At 38.4% G+C, this 19848-nt stretch overlaps 1 protein-coding gene and 1 long non-coding RNA gene across 2 annotated transcripts; both read left to right on the forward strand.

The window, feature by feature from the left end:
- The first annotated feature begins 318 nt into the window (after positions 1-318).
- GLYI8 (Lactoylglutathione lyase / glyoxalase I family protein) lies at positions 319-1277 on the forward strand. Its single transcript, XM_088955366.1, has 3 exons — positions 319-625; positions 710-818; positions 905-1277. Exons 1-3 carry the CDS (start codon positions 435-437, stop codon positions 1163-1165), a joined length of 561 nt encoding a protein of 186 aa, XP_088811492.1. The 5' UTR covers positions 319-434; the 3' UTR covers positions 1166-1277.
- A 12820-nt stretch (positions 1278-14097) lies between these two features.
- Positions 14098-14762, forward strand: LOC148844938 (uncharacterized). Its single transcript, XR_016102442.1, has 2 exons — positions 14098-14231; positions 14296-14762. It is a non-coding gene; the product is annotated as an uncharacterized LOC148844938 (long non-coding RNA).
- Positions 14763-19848: the final 5086 nt, after the last annotated feature.

Consider the following 19848-nt stretch of genomic DNA (forward strand, 5'->3'; position numbering starts at 1 on the left):
ACCTAGCCCGAGCCATGACGCCTAGAACACAAGTTCAACCTGGTCCGAAACTGGGAACTGGATTCAGAGTAAGCCCGTCTTCCATTGGGCCTAGATCTTAAAGTGGGCCAGAATTTATCATTGGCCCAAAATGAACTCAACTCATTATCAGGAATGAACCTGGTTAGGTCAACTCTTGAAGTTGAAGCGCTGCCACAGTGCCACCGCCTGTGAGAGCAATCGTGTCGACTGCTGAGGTACCAGCGTGTGCGAACGTCGCAACCGTGTCAATATATTCTCAAGCCCAAGAGTTACAGTGTAACCATGCACATAGAACGTGTCAATTTGTCTCGACAACACGGTTACTACTCACTAGTATCAACTTTTGTTATCGTCTTTTTAACCAATCTAGCTTTACCCCGGCTTAGCCTGGAGATTTCAGCTGGTACACAGACATGGCGCAGATGGTAGAGAAGAGAGAAGAAGACGTGGAAGATAAGTCAGAGGAGCATCCATTCCCTCTCATGGCGATTAATCACTTATCAAGGCTCTGCAGGTCTGTCAAGGATTCGGTGGATTTCTACGTGAAGGTTCTTGGGTTCGTGTTGATTGAACGTCCACCAGCCTTTGATTTCGACGGTGCTTGGTAAGTAAGTGCTCATCGACATGGCGTTTGGGATCTCGAGCTCTCTTTCTTCTGGGTGTTTTGTTAAAGATGTGTCTTGTACAGGTTGTTCAATTATGGCGTTGGGATTCACTTGATACAAGCGAAAGATGAGGACGGGTTGCCTGATTCTACTGACCACCTCGACCCCATGGACAATCATGTCTCGTTTCAGGTCCTGCAGATATTGATTTGAGAGAGAGAGAGATGGGTATCGATCAGAAGACTAAAACATGTTTAACAGTTCTCTTCATCTTGCAGTGTGAAGACATGGATGCCATGGAGCAGAAGCTTAAAGATATGAACATAAAATATATAAAGCAAACAGTAGAAGATAAAGATAACACGAGCATTGATCAGTTGTTCTTTAATGACCCAGATGGATTCATGATCGAGATATGCAACTGCGAGAATCTGAAGCTTGTTCCTGCTGGTTCGCTTGGGCGTATAAAGCTTCCTATGGACCACCACAATCCGCCTCTTGAATTAGACCACAAAAACGACCCCAATTCTACACATTGATGAAAGAGGAAGAAGAAGCAACGACTTCGGTATTTGAGAAAGCTTAGTTTGTTGTTTCTAGACAATTGCTTAAATCTCAAATAAAGTTTCCTAGATCAATTATCTCTTTCTATCTTCTATCTTCTTCCCTTGTTGGGTCTGACCCAAATAATAAGAACTCATATATGGACCTTTAAATACAGAAAGGTTAGCAGGTTCTTAATTTAGGCCACGATATCATATTGGGTTAGTTTCAGCCTTTTAGGTGGTTCTGCTTCATGTAAAACTGGATTGCAACTTCTGCATGAAATTTGTGCAGAAGCAAGTGACTGAACAGTCCCACTCCCACTCTCCCACATGATGTTCATGATATATAGTAAACAATTTGTACTTTGTAGTGTAGCGTGTCCTCGGCCTCACTGCACAAGTGCACATACCTCTTTTAATTTATGGATGGATATGGTCTCTTTTGTATGCTTCTGCAGAGGAAATCAAGCAACAGGCCAATCCATCGTGCAGACTGTCTGTCGAATCTTTTGTTTTCTTTTTAGTAAAAATGTACAATTTTATTTGCAACTTTCTAACATGATACATGTATTGTGGGACCCTTAAATATTAGGAAGAGTGAGATTCAACTTCTGATGATGATGTAGATATGATATGAAAACCTGAGCATCACCACACGATATATGACCCTTTGTACTATTTGAAGGAATAAACGCACAAAAACAAAAAGCTCAGATTCAGAGTCTCTGATGACCCCAACTGAAGAAAAGGGCCGGAGTCCCGGACAAGATTGAGCTCAATAAGCCCAATAGAATAGCTGAATAGGTGAATTCAGTATCTGGGGCATGCTAGTGGGACTCGGGTTCAAACGTATAAAAATTGGGTTGGGCTTGACTGCGGCCCATTAAGTTTGGGAATTAGGTTCTAGGGACAATGTTTTGACAGTAGCATGAGCTACTTCAATTGTCAATTTTGTCACTATGTAAGCACAACAAGCAGGTTGTTGATCGAGATTATATTAGTAGCGCAAGCTCAGTTTTAGTAATATATGAAAGCTCGGTAGCATATTCCTAAATCATGGATACTTTGAATGAATAAATAATGTATAGTTTTTTATATTTGAAAGAAGTAATCCATTCCCTTTTTCTTCTTGGATCTTGGCTATGGATTATGGAACGAATCAACGGTAGACGAATGAAGATGCATTTTCACTAGTACAAATGAAGATGCATTCTTTCTTTTTAAATCTTATATTTTTTATGATAAATGAATAAAAAAAGGTATATTAAAAAGATAAATCGTTATAAAAACAAAACTAAGTAGATAGGTGTATTAGTGATACTTGCAACAAAACTAAGTAGATAGGTGTATTAGTGATACGAGCGCTCGGGGGGATATGAGTTCGAAATTTTAGAGGGCAAACAAGTATTCTGAGCATTATTGCGAGCATGGAACGTCGTTAATTTGAGACAATACTATCTATAGATTACCAAGCGAAGTGGACTAAGTTGTTACTAGAGCCTTAAGGCTAGAATGTCGAGCTGACAAGGATCTTAGACCACACGAGTGGGAGTGTAAAATATATATATATATATATATTTAGAATGTCGAGCTAACAAGGACCTTAGACCGCACGAGTGGGAGTGTACATTTTCAAAAATATATATATATATATATATATATATATATATATATATATATATATATATATATATATATACCATCAAAAGGCAGCGCGACGAGGTAATATATTCATTGACGGCCTTCTTCTTGGCATCCTCGATGCTTTGAGAAAAGATTTTTGTCCTCTCTCTAATATCCTCTTGAAGGTATTCAACCTGATACTGCAAATCTAGCCTCAGGTCCGTCATATGCCTCACCACAATTCCCATGGCCTCGGTATCTCTCTGAGATCTCGCTAGCCTGGCCTGTGCAGTACGAGAAGTCGCCTCAGCAGCTCAAGAAGTTGCCTCGGCAGCGCGGGAAGCCTCTTCGGCAGCTTGTGCCCGCCTTGAGTTCCTTTCTACTTGGGTTGTCAAGGCATGGATAGAAGAATTCACCTACCAAAAGGAAAAATAACAAATGATCAACAAAACGATAGCAAGAAAGATAATAGCAAAGAGCCCGACAAGAAATCGCTGACTTACCATCATGGCATGAGTGGCAGCACGACAAGCTACCTGGTTCAAAGGAAGCTTGGTCCATGTCGTGACCTCCTCAAGGTAAATGGCCTCCCTACTCTTCTGAAGTGCGTGGTTCGGCGACAACACGCTCTTGAACTCGCTTTGGGCTCCCGAACCTGAAGGCCCAGCTCGCGTATAAGCAGACTCAGAGTAAGCGGGAGCCCACGTCTAAGTAGCCTCGGCGTAAAGGGCCCCTGCCGCTTCTTGTACTAGAGGGGCCATCTCGGGCTCCTTGGGCGGATCCATTGATGGGTAGTCCAGTACCTCGAGCTCCGCAACCCGGGGCAGCTCGGCACGAGTTCGTTTGGCGACTCGCTTCCTCCTCTTCATGGCGTAAAACAAGTTTCCACCACGAGTCTTCTCTGCGTCTATCGCACCTGCAAAAAGAGCTTGGCATCAGAAAAACGAAAGAACAGAAAGCAAAACAAAAGGCAAGCCTCTGAGTAAGGAACCTACCCGAACTCAGACCGGCCTCGATGAGCTTGGCCTCTGTCAAATAATGGTGGCATTTTAGCCCAAGCCGTGCCCATTCCCGGAGGCCCTTCGCCGTCTCCCTATCAAGCGTAACACCGGCATCAGGGGCAGCCATCCCCCACCCGGTTTGGAACGGCCACCCCAATGCACTTCGCACCCCGAAGTAGTCCCGTTTCCACGCTGGGACCTTGTTGGGAAGATCGTGTAAAAACTTAAACCCCGGGCGAGGAAACAGGTAATACGCCCGCCTACGCCCGGGAAGGGAACCCGCTTGCTTCTTAAGCATTAGAATGGAAGAAAATATCTCCAGGTCTAAAGGCAAGATCTGTTCGCAAAATAGAGAGATTGTCCCCACCAACTCACGAATAGAATTCGGGTGAAGCTGGCCGACAGTAACGCCGAAGTGGTTCATAACCTCGACAATGAGGGGGTGGAAAGGCAAGCGCAACCCAGCAACGAGCTGCTCCCGGAATATCACAATCTCATCAGGACCGTGTTCCCAAGGGAAATTGCCCGAGGGTATAAAGTAGGTGTACTCCCTAGGCAAATTGAACTGGGTAATAAGGGAGTGAAGCCCTTCAGGCGTCATGGTCGAGGGCCCAAACTTGTCTAACGTCCGACCTCGACAGGAGGAGAACGCCAAACTACCCGAGGCGACTCGGCCTATGGGTTCGAACTCTTCCTCGAGCTCTACCTCGAGTTCACTAGGGTTGTCGGGGGATGCAGCTCGGTTCGTAGAACCTACATCTGACCCCCTCGAAGAACTGTCTGAGCTATCCGAGTTAGACATCGAGAGGAGAAGGATTCCAGGAAAGTACTCACCCGAAAAAAAGCAAATGGACTACGGGAACTTGAACGCGAGCTAAAAACTTGGACGCGAGTTGAAACTTGGACGCGAGCTCAAGAAACAAAATGTAGGAGAATGACAAAGCGACTGAGGTCCCCCACTATTTATACCCACAGTAACCGAAAATCAACGGTTCTGATCAAAGCAAATCCAACGGCTCGCAGTCGCGCTGACCGCACGTCTCCTGAGACCGAGACGTGACTGGCAGTACGTCTTTTGAAACTGAAAGAGCGCCAGCGCACGTCTCCCCGCGTTAAAGGCGGCAGCAGCGCATTTTTTCAAATTTGAAAAGACGCCCGCTGTCACGTCTTCCAGCAGCGCATTTTTTAAATTTTGAAATAAACGCACGCTGTCACGTCTGTCAGCATTTATAGACAGATTGGCGCATTTCCCGACTTTTTTGGCGCTCGAGAAACCCGAAAAAATCCTGACGAACGCACACTTCTCGCTATCAGTCAGACCAGTTCAAAGTACGGGTCAAATCCACCCGCCACCTCGCGAACTCCCCGCGTCAGGGCAAGTCCCTTTGCGCGAGGAGTGGGGGGCAATTGATGAAGGAAGATTTGGCCCGACCTCGTAACCACTCAACACGTGGCAAAGGCAATAGCTCGACACAACAGTACGCCCAAGGCGCGAGCTCCGAAAAGAGGAACCCACGGTTCGAACTCCCCACAAGGAGCCCGAGCTCTCCCTTAGACCCTGAGCCTTACGAACACAAAGGGCAACAACCCGAACTGGCCCGCCCCATGGCAGTTCGAGCCACACTTCTATCCGAACTCAAGACTTCACCTCGCACACCACTCCAGCACTTCGCCCCCAGGACGTCGAACTGAACAACCGTACCATACCTGACACCGAAGGAGTTCGTATTCTGAGGCGGTGCACCTGATTGACTTGGGATATGACGCTTGACAATCGCACTTCAACGGCCACCTGCCACTGCCATCTCCAGTTACAGAGACGACTTCAACAAAGAGAGCAGTGGCGGTTCTGCCCCAACAGAGGTGATGACACCCGAACTGGCAGGAGCGCAGAGGTAATCATACCCGACCTGACAGAAGTTTGGGAGTGAGTGCGCGAAGTGGTTATAAAAGGCCCCCTTCCCCCCAAGAAGAGAGGTATGTGATAACTTTGCGCCATCTGGTTTTATCTTGCCTTTGAGGAAATACTAACTTGAGCTTTGGAGCATTCTCACCGGATTTTTCCCCGGAGATTACTCGCTTTCTCCTCCGTTTAAGGCACCTTCTGCTCCAGCCCGAGGCAAGATCGTTGACAGCTAGGACCGGTCGGATTGCGCACCATCATTATTATTTACTAGTTAAATAATTGAAATGAAGTGGATGGAGAAAGTCTAAAACTGCACTTTAATAGTTGAAATGAAGTGGATGAAGAGGCTAAAAGTCTAAAACTGCAGTTTACTAGTTGAAATGAAGTGGATGAAGATACTAAAAGTGGACTTAACAAAACTAGTGTAATCTTGAATAAAGGATGATGTTCTGCTTAGACAATAAGATTTTCATTACATGTCATCATTGACAATAACAAGAATAGACGTCAGCTTGGAATATCCCTGACTATCCTAGGCTGCCACCAGAGGCTAGGACCTAGAATAGGGTCCAATACCAATATCGAGTCGGGGCTGGGCTCAGGTTAACATTATTCTCTTTGCTAGTTTAACTAGGTTAATTGAAGAATACTGAGTTGAATGTAGCATTTTGGGCCGAGTTCAAAATTGGGTCAGGCCTAATCTAACATACGCCAAGCCGCCAAGTTCAAATAAGTACTTATACTCGATTTAGTTCACGGGAATAGGGATTTGGAATCAGAATCTCAATGGGTTATTCTGATTTCAACTGTCCCATTCCTATTTTTATTGAAATGACATTCTTTCATTTGAGGGAATAAAATCGCATTCTCATTTTCATTCTAATTTGAAAAATGAAATTTCCAATTTCCATTCTCGTTTTCATTCATGTTTGAACTAAACTGATCATGGGAATAGATTATTTTGATTCCAATCCAATTGCGAATCAAACGGGCCTTCATTTGACACTTAACTTTTTCAGATGCTTATTATAAGCATTTCCTTCATATTGGGCGTTTTGTGATTTTTTTTTTCATTTTCTTCCAAATTTTCAAAAAATACCTTAAATTTTTTAAACTTATGTGGGTGGTGGATTCTCTCTCTTTTCCCTCGCTTAAGGTATCAGAGATTGTCGAGCAACATGTCACCCGTTCCAGTACAGGAAACCACCGGTGGTGCCACTAGCTGTTCCATCTGTAGCCAAGAGCGGCGACAAGTTGACTACTCCATCCTTGTCTTGGCCTGTGGAGCTCTCGGTCTTTCCTGCTACCTCTATTAACTCGACGACGCCATTGGACCGATTTGACTTACAAAGGAGAGAATGTCAGTCACCCTCTTCATCCGCTATAAGTAGGGATTTGTTTCCATCTTATAAAAAATGCTTCAAACATTACACAAGTTATTTGGTATTGAAGATAGGTAAACAAAACTTGATGTCTCCAACCCTACGCAAGTCTTTGGAGAAGAACATTGATCGGGCCGCTAGTTGGCATAGGAGAATAAAGCCTGATGTTTCAAACCCCACGTTTTTACCTTCAAAAGGCATGATTGAAAAATTAAATAATAAATGGGGACAATTTTGATAGAAAAATTTTGAATTGTTTAAGTATTTTAAAAAAGCTTAAAATTTGAGCTTATTATTCAAGTGCTTAATAGTGTGGTCTTGGTCCAAATAAGTGCTTATTTTAAGCACTTTCAACTAGGTCTTGAAAGGGAAACGGCAGTCATAAAATACATATGGCCTATAATCATTCATTCTCTTATTTACATTTTATGGCTAGCATTAGTTCCGCAGCCTACTACACAGCCATCACAATAGCTAATCTGAATTAGTTGGGAGGGCTGAGGGACTGAGGTGAGCCCCACATGGGTAGCTTATATAGCCATGCTTTTCAAAACCGGACTGAAAAAATGGGGACTGGTTCAACAGCTGAACTGGGTGGTTAACCGTTCGAACAGTTTTGGCATTTTTTATTTTTTTATTTTTTTTGTCAAAATGGGTTGAGCATTTGGTTTGAACGGTCAAACCATTCAACCCGTTAACTGAACCCTTGATCGATTCGGTCACTGAGTCGGCTTTAAAAACCATGTATATAATTATATGATTTATATTTAATTTTATTGATGTACACACACTTATATTGTGGTCCCTATTGTATTTTAGATTTTCTTACTGTGTAATATATGGGATGGGAGGGAAAGAAAAAACCCTCATTTGATTGAAACTTGAAGTCTTGAACTACCGAATTAGTTTGAAAAGTGAGATGAGAAGACTGAAAATACAAAAAGTCAGAGCACTGAACAGTGCGAGTGTGCAACAAGTGAAGACGCCGAAGAGGATTACTGGATTACCTACGATCTGCGACTCTGCAACAAACCTACAAATCACTGCGACAAGCTCAAAAGCCCTAGAAAGGTATTTGAAATATATAATTTTTACTTATGGCTTCTACAAGGACTTTGTGATTTCGGTTCATCTTGCAAGTTGCATCAACACCATTAAAAAGGTATTTGAAATATATAATTTTTACTGTAGGACCTTTAGGTTCAACCATTCATCTGTAATCTTATGGCTTCTACAGGGACTTATGTGATTTCGATTCATCTTACAGATTCCTCTGTAATTTTTAGTATAGTTAGTTTTTTTTCTTGATTTGTTTCTAGTTGTTTTTTATTATAAAATGTTTTTCATTTTTTATGTTTTGAGATTCCTTTGACTTCACAAAAGGGGCGAATGATTGCCCATGCCATGTTTTCAGTTTATAATTTCTTTTTCTTGATTAGTTAAAGAATAATAACATTCATTCTGATTTACTACAAGTCATTTTTCAGTTAGAAAGTTGTCTCCCATTGTAACAAATTAAATTTGTACAAGGTTTGCCACTTAACTCATTTTACTAACAAAATGATCACCCTCACATAAAACACATGTCATAAGTGAGTTTGAATGTTTGAGGCACCCTTACCAAGGACTAAATAGCATATCCGACTGACAATTTAACCATATCTTCATGCATGGCTACTTTTTCTTTTATTTTACTCTTGGTTACGGTTATTTTGTTCTCTCATAAACTGAAGTGAAGAAAATGAATGGTTTTTATCATAAATTTTGATATTTTTCTATTTTGGTTTCAATATATAAAATGTTTATGGAAAACAATCAAGTTTCCCATAAGAATTTTTCATAGTTGTATAGCCTTTGAATGAATAGGGCTGGGTTGGATTAAAGTAATACCTCCAAAATTTCTGTAAGAATTAAGGGTGGATTTGGTTTGAAGGAAAAGGGGGGTTGGAATCTGAACTGAAATTGCCCATTCTAATTCTAACCATTTGGTTAGGCCGAATGGGATTTCAATTCCCATTCTCAGTAGAATGGCATTCTCCTATTTGAGAGAATGGTCATTCTAGTATCCCACTTTGAAAATAAGAATCTCATTCCAACCAACCAAAGAAAAAAGGTCAAGTAACTTAAATAATCCCTAAACCCTTTTTTTACTGAATGCCAAGTTTCTTTAAGAATTATGTATGTCTTATGGAATCCAGTTCCAACTATCATTCCTGTTAGATGTAGCTTATCTAAACCCTTTTGATTTGATTTAAAATGCTTTATTATGGAATTTTTAGGAAAAATGTAGCTTATCTATGAAAAAATATATTTAATTTTGGGTGTTTGAAACTTTTTAGAATGCTGAAATATCCTTAAAAGAATTGAACTCAAAACTTAAATCTCAAGTATATTTATCAAAAAAGAGAAACACATATGTCAACTTAAAACTGATGTGTTTCTATGTTGTTGGATGACCTATTTTTATCAAAATAGGTTAAATCTTATTAGAGAAATTTTCATAACAAGTTCCTTTTGTGTATGAATGCCATCATCCCCTATCCATGATCACAACATATTATCAACAAATATTCCCTCTACCTCTATAGGACCCTTACTCCCTTATTATGTATCCGGTTCTTCCCTTATCAATCTCATCATGGTTGACACTACTGATGACTCTTTTCGAAATGAGGTTAGTCAAATAACAAACAATGCAAGCAATCACATTACCACTCCTACCACAAAAGGTACATGATAACTCTGCATTTTGATGCCTTAAGGGCATCAATTCAAGGGTATTTTCGGCCTTAAAATAGTCAAGATGTGTCATTTTTCCAGTTAAATGCAATGTTGTGGCCTCTAAGGGTTTCTGTGCAAATTCTGGGGAAAACTTGGAAATTTTCATGGCTGAAATGCAAATTTTGGCAAGCTGGTGTGAAATCCAGTTGGCAGAGGGGGTGTTTTTGTGAAAAACTGAAAGCAGGAGGGCTCCTCCTAGCTGCTAAATACTGTATTAGCATGCTCCCCACGCCTTAACAAATCCTAGCGCACCTCTTAACCCATTCTTTTCACTCTTAACAAATCTTAGCCGCCTCTAACTACTAAATTCTCACCTTCCATCCCTTTTAATCTCCACCGTCCATTATAGGGCACTCTCCTTTTAGCATTATAACCATAGGGAGCCACCTAATTTCTAATCATCACCATTTAACCTTTAGCCATTAAATCTCAGCCCTACATAATATTGGGCTACCTCTCCTTCTCTTCTTAGCCTTAGGATCACCCTAGATCCATCCTAGCCCTTCATTCTAAACCCTAGGGCACCCATATTTTTGCTAAAACCCAGTTGTCGCCCCCTCTTTCTCTCTAATTCTAGTTATATCCACCATTCTCTATAAAAAGGACCCCAGGGGGCCTAGAGAAGGGGTTGGTCAATTCACTCAGGTAAGAAAGAAGGTTGATCTTGAAAAGTTCAAGGATAGAGTAAGAGGAGGACACCCAGGCAAGAGCAGGGGTTCCTACTTGCAGTTCGCCAACACCACTACTACCACCTCTGGATTTGAATCCCAACCATTTGTTCTTTAGTTTTAGAATTACTTTCTGTTCTTTAATTTCTAACTTATATTTTCTTCCTGCAAATTTTACTTTTATTAGATTTAATTTGTACTTTATTTCTTTTTTGCAAATCTGAAATTCAGCTAGGTAAGACGGAAGGCCTAGCTCGAGAAGTTTGAGGGTCAACGGCGAGATTCGAAGACTACTACCTCTGATCGAATTGCAGATTTCTTTTTTTTTAATTTATGTTGTTTATTTATTGTTGTTATATATTTTATTTTTAGCAGTGTTCAAACTCCATTTTTTTTAATTCCAATTTAATTAATGAATGTTTTATGATTCTACAATTTCCCTTTGCATTCTTTTACCCGGATTAATGTTTGTAATAATTTTTCCCTCGCTTCCCTATGGATACGACCCATTCTCACCATTTACTACGTTAGTAGTTGTTTAAAAAATGGTAAAAATTATAAATATTTAAACTGGAGTTTTGGAGTGTTTAATGATGTGCTTCCGGACACACCAAGTTTTTGGCGTCATTGCTAGGGAAGCAATGGAGATAAATATTTATTTGCTTAATCCAGATATCTTTCATTATTTTTTCTTTTTCGTTTTATTACTTGGTCCGTTATCTCAATTTAATTCTTGTTTCTCTTTGATTCTACAGGACGGAATAGCGAAAGGTGGGGTACCGGAGTGTTGCGGGACTACGGGAGAGAATAGAAGAGAAGAGAAATTGGATTGTGTTTCAAGTGTAGTCGTCCCATTTTATTTTGGATTTTTTTGTTTTTATTTTTCAACTCTTTTTTTTGGTAGAATATTGATGTTCGAATTTTTAATTAATTTTTTTTCTCTAGATTTGATTTATTTTTTTGTATTATTTTTCTACTATTTTGTTTCTAAATCTATTTTTCTTTATTTATTTTAATTTCTTGTTCGAATTTCTGTCTGATTAGGTTTGTGTTCTTATTTTATTTCAGATAAAAAAACAAAAAAAAATCATTTATTTTATTTTATTTATTTATTGCCGCATTTTTTTTACTTATTTTATTTTCGGTTTAATTTTTAGAATAGCAATTTTCTTGTTAGATTTTATTTTGGTAGTTGTTAATCTTTTTAGCATAATTATTTCTTTTATTTTCTGCTTGTTATAATTATTTGTTGCCCTATTTAATTTCCTTTTTATTAGTGCTTTAAAATAATTAATTGTTAAAGAGGAAATTGTTTAAATTTTTTAATTTGAATTTGAATTTAAATTTAAATTCAAATTTGAATTTCAAATTTCAAATTTCAAAAAAAATAAATCAAAAAATAATAAAATAATAAAAAATTTTGCATTTGCATTCCAACATTTAGGATTTCATATTCTAGAGCATGCATCATATAGTTTTATTTGATTGTTGAAATTATCATTGTTAGTTGTGAAAGTGTTAGGTTTTCTTTCTTTTTATTTTAATTGCTTCTTTTGCTTAGTTTATTTCATTCTTTATGTTATATTGCGGAATTGCATTTTAGAAATAATTGTTCATGCATTGTAGTTAGATGCATTCATTTTGTTTGATTGTTTTGTTTCGTTAATCCATTTAAGGGCACCCAACTTAAATAAGATAATGTGGGGGTTTCATCACCCTTCCTTGGCCCAAAAATCACCACCCTTCACGTGCGGTTTACCCTAAACCCTAATTTAAAATTTAGATAGCAAGATCCTTTAGGGAAGCCTCACACTTGGTTCAAAGGTGTGTTGAATTTTAGGAAAGCTTGTAATTACTTTCCATAACCGATGGTTGGTGTCTAAGGAAATAGGTTAAACGACTACACCAAAGCGGGTTTTGTGATTACTTAATTAGGTCATTGCGAGAGCAAGGGGAGCCTCCCATATCCCCACCTCTTACCTGGCTAACCAAAGGAAATTGTGTAATTCCAAGTGAACCTAAGAGGATTCACATTGGTTGAACCACTAGTTTAGGAAACCCTAGGTCGCCCCTAGGCTGTGTGGTTGATTTTCTTGCATTTTTTTAATTTAAAAAATCAAATTTGAATTTAAATTTTATGATTTTAAATTTCAAAATCTGAATTTGAATTTAAATTTCAAATTTCAAAAACTAAAAATAAAAAATTTAAAAAAATAATAAAAAAATTTAAAAATTCAAATTTTAAGTTTAATTTCAAAATCCAAATTTGAATTTAAATTTCGAATTTCATAAAAAATTAAGAAACAAAAAAAATAAAAAATCAAATTTGAATTTAAATTTCAAAATCTAAATTTGAAATTAAATTTCAGACTTCAAATAAAAAAAAGGAAAAAATAAGAAAAAAATAAAAATAAATAAAATTCAAATTTGAGTTTAAATTGTTGAGTTTAAATTTCAAATTTATAAAAAAAAAAAACAAGGGGGTTAAAACAAAATTAATTCAATGGCTGGAGTTTGTGGAATGAGAAACTACTTCCAACCTGAGCCACAAATAGACTGGAACCATGTGTCTCGACAACTAGATAAGATTAATGGGATGGCAAGTCACTTTAGTTGGCATTTGAAATCATGTATACCAAGAAAAGTGGCTAAGAATGCTGAGCAGCAGAGTAAGCAACAAATGACTTTGAATTTCCAACCAGTAGATGCAAATGTTGATGTGGATATTGCAGGTCCTCTTTTAGATCCTAGTGTTGTTGCAAAGTATGATCATTCCAAAAGGGAAGCGGTTGCTCATAGGGTGCTTACACATGAGCATCCATTTACTATAGTAGAAGATGAAGGTTTTAACTTCATGATGAAGATGTGTAATCCTTCTTTTGAGAAAATCTTTCGAAAGACTGTAAAAAAATGGCTGCATGGCTGTGTATAAGGACCAAAAGAAGAAGTTGAAGAATCTTTTAAAGGGTATTTCCAAAATTAACATAACCACTGACCTTTTGGAAGTCACAAAACCAAAGGATAGAATATATGATGCTAATTGATTACTTTGTAGATGCCAATTAGAAGTTACAAAAACGTGTCCTCAACTTTGTCCATGTTCCTCCACCTCGTCGTGGGGTTGATATAGCAGATGCTATCTATAAATGTTTGAATGAGCGGGGCCTTGAGAAAGGTGTTTACAATTTCAGTGGATAATGATTCATGCTTAAGGTTTTTGAGAGATATTTTCTAGAAATAGAAAGTTGCTTTGTGATGGAAAGTTATTTCCTGTCCGATGTTGTGCACACATTCTAAATTTGTTGGTTCAAGATGGTCTTGGTGAGCATTGAACATCACACTATTTTTTAGCAAACTGAAAATCACAAAGTAGGTGTTTGGCATCAGCATTGAACATCACACTGTTTTCTCATAAAAATAGTGCTGGGCATGTGGAGTTGTAAGTACTGTTTTTTCAGATAACAATGCTTATATTTTATTTAGAACTGGTGTTGTTACATAGTCATTTTCTGAGAAAACAACACTACTTTTGTTTGGAGTTCGGCTTCCACTGTTAGTCTAGGTTGAGCAAAACGCCTCTCCTCTCCTCTCCTGTCGCAAACGAACCTCATACTCTCTCTCCCCATCCGCTCGGCAACAACTGCACAACCATCACCACCGGCGATAAACAATCATCACCGGCGGCGGGATCAACCTCAGGTATTGTATTTTTTGCATCTCTTCTTCTTCCATGAAAATTAACCCTAATGGTTTTGGATGATAGCCTCCACCCGGCGGCGACTGCACAGCCATCACCGCCAGTGACAAACAACCGGAAGTATACGCTGATTCAGAAGGCTTCAGATCATCTTATACGCTGCAGAAAAGATTTTGTGATTTTGGAACTTGAGTTCTTTTTTGCTAATCGTGCTATTTCCCAAAGCTTGGTTCTCGACGGAGTTTTAGTTCATTTAGGCTCACCATAAGTATTATTTGGATAATACTAAAGTTTGAGAATTTCAGTAGAACTGCCAATTGTTGTATTTTCTTTTTATTGCTCCAAAGGTTCGGAATGGTTTGATTATGTAATGGTCTGCAAGCATTAATAATCTACCAAGGATAACTGAGACATCTTAAATCCTTCGAGAAAAAGAATCAAGAGATGAGTTACAGTCAGTTAGCGGCTCCAAGTTTGTGTCGTCACTTGTGTTAGTTCTTCTAATTTTGAGATTAGGACCTTTTGCTTCTTTAGAATCTCATAGAAATGGAGAACTAATTCTGCACTCTACTCTATCTCGCTCTATGGTTTCATGGAAAATTTGTACAGTATCAATCCAACGATTTTGTGCTCAGATGAGATTGCCGGAGTCGGAAATGTCACTCTACCATCGAGGTTTCACCGTCAGCTCAATAATCTACTTCAATTCAAACCGGGTGAGGCGGAGATCTATGGATTGGAGATGTCTGATCTGATTAAAGCTCAGATAGCTAATCATCCTCGTTATCCTAACTTAGTGTCTGCTTACATAGAATGTCGAAAAGTAACCAGTCCTCTCATGAACCCGTTTGATCTCCATTTGAATTTTCCGATGAGATTTTAAGTACTTGTCATATTTTGACAGGTCGGAGCGCCACCAAAATTGGCTTCGCTTCTTGAAGAAATCGGTCACGAAAGTTATCCGAGTGGTGGTTGTAGTACTGAGATTGGAATGGATCCTGAACTCGACGAGTTCATGGTAACCGTGGCGGAAGAAAAACTCGCTTTTGAATTTCGATCGCGACCAAAATTGGCTTTGCTTCTTGTGTAGTTGCCGCCATGTGGATGGGGAGAGAGAGCGTGAGGTTAGTCTGCGATAGGAGAGGAGAGGAGCAAAACTCACGTTTGAGTTCGGCTTCAATCCAAGCGGTGATGGTTGTACAGTCGCTGTCGGGCGAACGGGGAGAGAGAGTGTGAGGTTCATCACAGGAGAGGAGAGGAGAGGAGAGGAGCAAAACTCGTGTTTTGCTTAACCCAGACTAACAGTAGTGGTAATTAATGGGGCTAAAGGCTTCTCACACGCTTCAGCCCCTCACACGATTCGGAGACACGTGGCACGTCCTCCGAATGCGCGAACGCTACCTAGACTGAAGCCGAACTCTTTTGTTTGGTACTAGTGATAGCAGTAACGTTTTCAATATTGATTTATATTAGGGAAAATTCTCAATTAGTACCTTGTACTTTGGGTCTAGTGCCACTTTAGTCTTTGAACTTTAGAATGACAATTCAATACCTGAATTTTCAAAACGTGTTAATTCAATGCCTACCATTAACCAGCTATTAACCAATCGTTAAGTGGCATTTGAAAAAGACACAAATACCCTTTGAGTGTTGTCCAATTTTCTTTCTCAATCATCCAAACATTGACAAAAAGTAAGCAATCCCAAATCCTTGCTTCATCTATTCAAGAAAATTGGGGTCATGTCTCAGTGGGCATTATGGACCCCAACTTTCTTAAATAAAAGAGGCAAGGGTTTAGGGCTGTTAATTTTGTGTCAATGTTTGTATGGTTGATAAAGAAAGTTAGATGACACTCGAAGGGCATTTGTGTCTTTTTCAAAGGCATTTAACAGATGATTAACAATTGGTTAATGGTAGGTACTAGCTTGACACGCTTTAAAAGTTCGGGTACTGAATTGTCGCATTTTAAAGTTTGGGGAACAAAGTGGCACTAGGCCCAAAGTACAGGGTACTAATCGGGAATTTTTCCTTTATATTATCCAACGTCCGACATGATGCCACATCATTGCATCGCTAACAGCAACACGCCGTTTTTTTCATGCTCCAAACCACACTTTTCCGATTTTCAAGTAGTTTGGAGCAATGTTTTTTTTTTTTTTTTAAATGATACTAAACAAGAGAGCATTGTTTGAAGCACCGCTTTCTCTGATGTGGTGTCTACGTGGCACCGTTTTCTCAGAAAACGACATCAATGCCAACCATCACAAAATAGGTTGTGTAATTTATAGCATAGTTTTTGCAAAATATGTATTTTCATATTTGAACTTTCAAACTCAACCGGCTGTATATTTAATCATACCCCCTCCCACCAAACACCCTCAAAATCAGTCTCGAAAACATCCACCGGAGAATGGCCAATCTATATATTACCAAAAAATAGAAGAATTGATGCTAAATCCTTTAAGGTTGTTTGGTTTAGGGTTTTCTAATAGTGCTGCAAAGATATCTGAATGTCGGTATTCAAATCTCAATTCAAAGGGTAACTTGAATTTGACCCCTTATAATTGAATTGAATATGGATTCATTCCTGTTTAATCCAGTTTGTATGACCCACTTAGTAGAGTTGGTTTGAATGTAATAATTTTAGTTCATTTTGTTAATAATACATGTATTTAGAGGTGTTTATGATCTGGCTGGGTTTGTTTATTGAAATTCCGATATGAAACCATAAACGAAAATTTGAAGTTTTCTTAAACTGAATCAAACTATTTAAGTCCCAGTCAACCAAACCACCAATTTCAGTTTGGTTCGGTTCAATTTGATGGTCTGAACCAAATAATGAATACCCTTTATGTATTTTGATCATTTTTAGTGATTGATTAAGTTTTTTCAATACGTGCTTGCACTTACTATCTGAACTAGGGGTGCAAGTCGGGTTGGCATGAGTCAACAGTTTACACTGTTTCTGTTTCGGGTTCGGGCTTCTGGCCGCAAAAGTTGCACCCCTAATCTGAATTCTACTGTAATCTGATATAAATATAGTGGATAAGATTACATTACTACGACTGTTTGGTTTTACAATGTTCAGTTGGATAGTGGAGAAAATTTTCTTAAAGTTAAATAGTGATGCAAAGATTATGGGGTGTTAAGCAACATGTGTCTTTCTAAACAAAACGTACGAATGCCACATTATCAAAATCATACTAAAATCAAGAGTGCTTGCACCAAAATTCGATTAGCTGAATGCATTATCCGTGTATGGGCTGTGAAACCAATGACCCCATTGATAAATTTTATGGGGACCACAGTAAAAAGGTTGAACCCCTGTGGAGCATTATCATTGGTTCTATATAGCTTTCTAAGAAGCTATTGTGTGTAGCTACTACAACTATCTCGCTTGCAGCATCAACTATCTCAACAGTAATGTGGATGGAACCTCCTCAGTCCTCACCGAAAGGTGCAGCAACATTGGTAATTTGGTATTGTTGTTTCAAAACGGTTAAACCACATGGACTCTTGCTTGCAGGGCCCATGGGCCGTGCTAAAACCTTACACCCATGAAGGGCTTTTTTTCTAGTTCAAAACCTCTAACTTGATAAGATTGTGCTGAAAGGGGATTCTCAATTCAGCACATAATACTGATTTTCTTAGGGCCATTATGAACTGCAGAAAGCTCGTCGGTGACTTTCAAGTGTGCTCAGTTCTCCTGTGTAATCGCTCTTGTAAGTTGTAGCATGGTGGCCCTTCATCTTGTTAAGCCTGTTCTTCTTAGTCTTAATAAGCGTAATTACGCTTTCACGTGGTTGTTTGTATACTCTCAATTAGGGAGTTAATTTATTCTCTTGGAAGATAGGTATTATTTATCCCCGTAAAGTGATATTCAGAATAAATGAAAATTTTATGGATTCATATAATTCTTTAAAAAAAAACATGAATATCTCATTTAATGAGAATCTAAATCCTATTGATTGGCATTTTCCTCTCAAATTTTGAAAAATTAATAAAACTTAATATGGTCTCATCTAACAGTTGAACAGTTTTTAATTTTAAGAGAAATCAATCAAGAAGATCGAGCTTTAAAACTAATGCCTTATGATTAATAATTGTTTTTAATAAAAATTCAAGTTTTGGCCATTTTACATACAACCAATACCAAAAATTTGGTCTCATCGATCTGGCTCATTTTCATTTGATGGATGTTAAGGTTGGATGTAGGGGTGTAAATGGCATCCAAAAATCCAAGTATGTATTTTGAGTTTTGATATAATTGAACCAGATATGACTAGAGGTGTAAATAGGGTCGTGCCTTGTGGCCTGGCCCGCCCCAACCCAACTTTGGATCGGCACGCGGACTGTGCCAGGCCCGGCACGATAATCTGTCTTGGGCTTGGGGTTCGGAGTCTATGGGCTAGCACAGTTCACAGGCCCATAAAGGGTCACGCTCAGTCCACCCGAGAACTAGTCGTTGGGGACCCTAGGGGTGAGCATTCGGTTTATTCGATTAAAAATCGAACTTATAAAATATAAAACCAAGTCGGAAGCGAAATTTTTGGTTCAATTTTTGGTTATTCCGATTAAAACTGAATTTTATTAATATTATATATTATAATATATGTATATGTTAATGTAATTTATATATTTTAATATTATACACATATTATAATATATTATGTTTTGCATATTAATAGTATATAATAAATTTCAGTAATTCGGTTTTTTCGGTTAATCAAATTTCCAATAATAAAAACCGATTTTTTTTTTTAAATTGAATTAACTGAACCGAAAAACTAAAAACCAAAAAACCGAACCAAACAAATCGAGACTGAAAGTTTCAGTTCGGTTTTTCAATTTAAACCAAACAATGCTCACCCCTAGGGGACCCCCCATGGCGCTTTTGGGGGATTTTTTACAGAAATACCCCCAAAACAGCTATAAACAACTATATAGGAGGGTATTTATGTATTTTGGTTATGGGGGGGAGAAAAATGACAAAATTCCCCCAATACCTATGTAACATCTAGTTTAGGGGCATTTTGGGTAAAATGATAAATAACTTTACGATTACCAAAATACCCCTCCCAACAACTAAAAAATTACTAGTTTTTAGGGTATTTTGGCCAATTGAATTATTTTCAATTCCTATAAATAGCCTTATCCTCCACCATTCTCATCACACCAATTCAACAATTCTCTTAATATATTCTCTCATACATTCTCTAAAGTTTGAAGTGATCTGAACTCTGATTAACCGATTCTCTATTTCTCAACTTTATTGAAGTTTCAACAATAAGGCTTGCTCAACCAGCTCAAGTATCTCAAATTAGCAATTTCGGAGGCTTGGACTCTTGGAGTTGAAAGACTTCAACAGTTGAAATCAAGTTGGGATTCCGAACTGGCAATTCAAATAAGTTCAATTAAATTAATTTTTATTTTTTTAGAATTTAAAAAATGATCGACTCCTCCCGAAACCAATTCCCCAACATGTTCAATGTTAACAATATTCAGTTGCATCATGATAGTGTTAGCACTGATATTGATAGAACTTCCACCCCTAGTATTGATACTAAGGGAAGAAAAAGAGGGCATCTAAGTTGATTAGTACGGTTTGGAAAATATTTA

The sequence above is a fragment of the Nelumbo lutea genome, chromosome 7 (assembly GCF_056320005.1).
Source record: "Nelumbo lutea isolate HS-2025 chromosome 7, American lotus-T2T, whole genome shotgun sequence".
NCBI lineage: Eukaryota > Viridiplantae > Streptophyta > Magnoliopsida > Proteales > Nelumbonaceae > Nelumbo > Nelumbo lutea.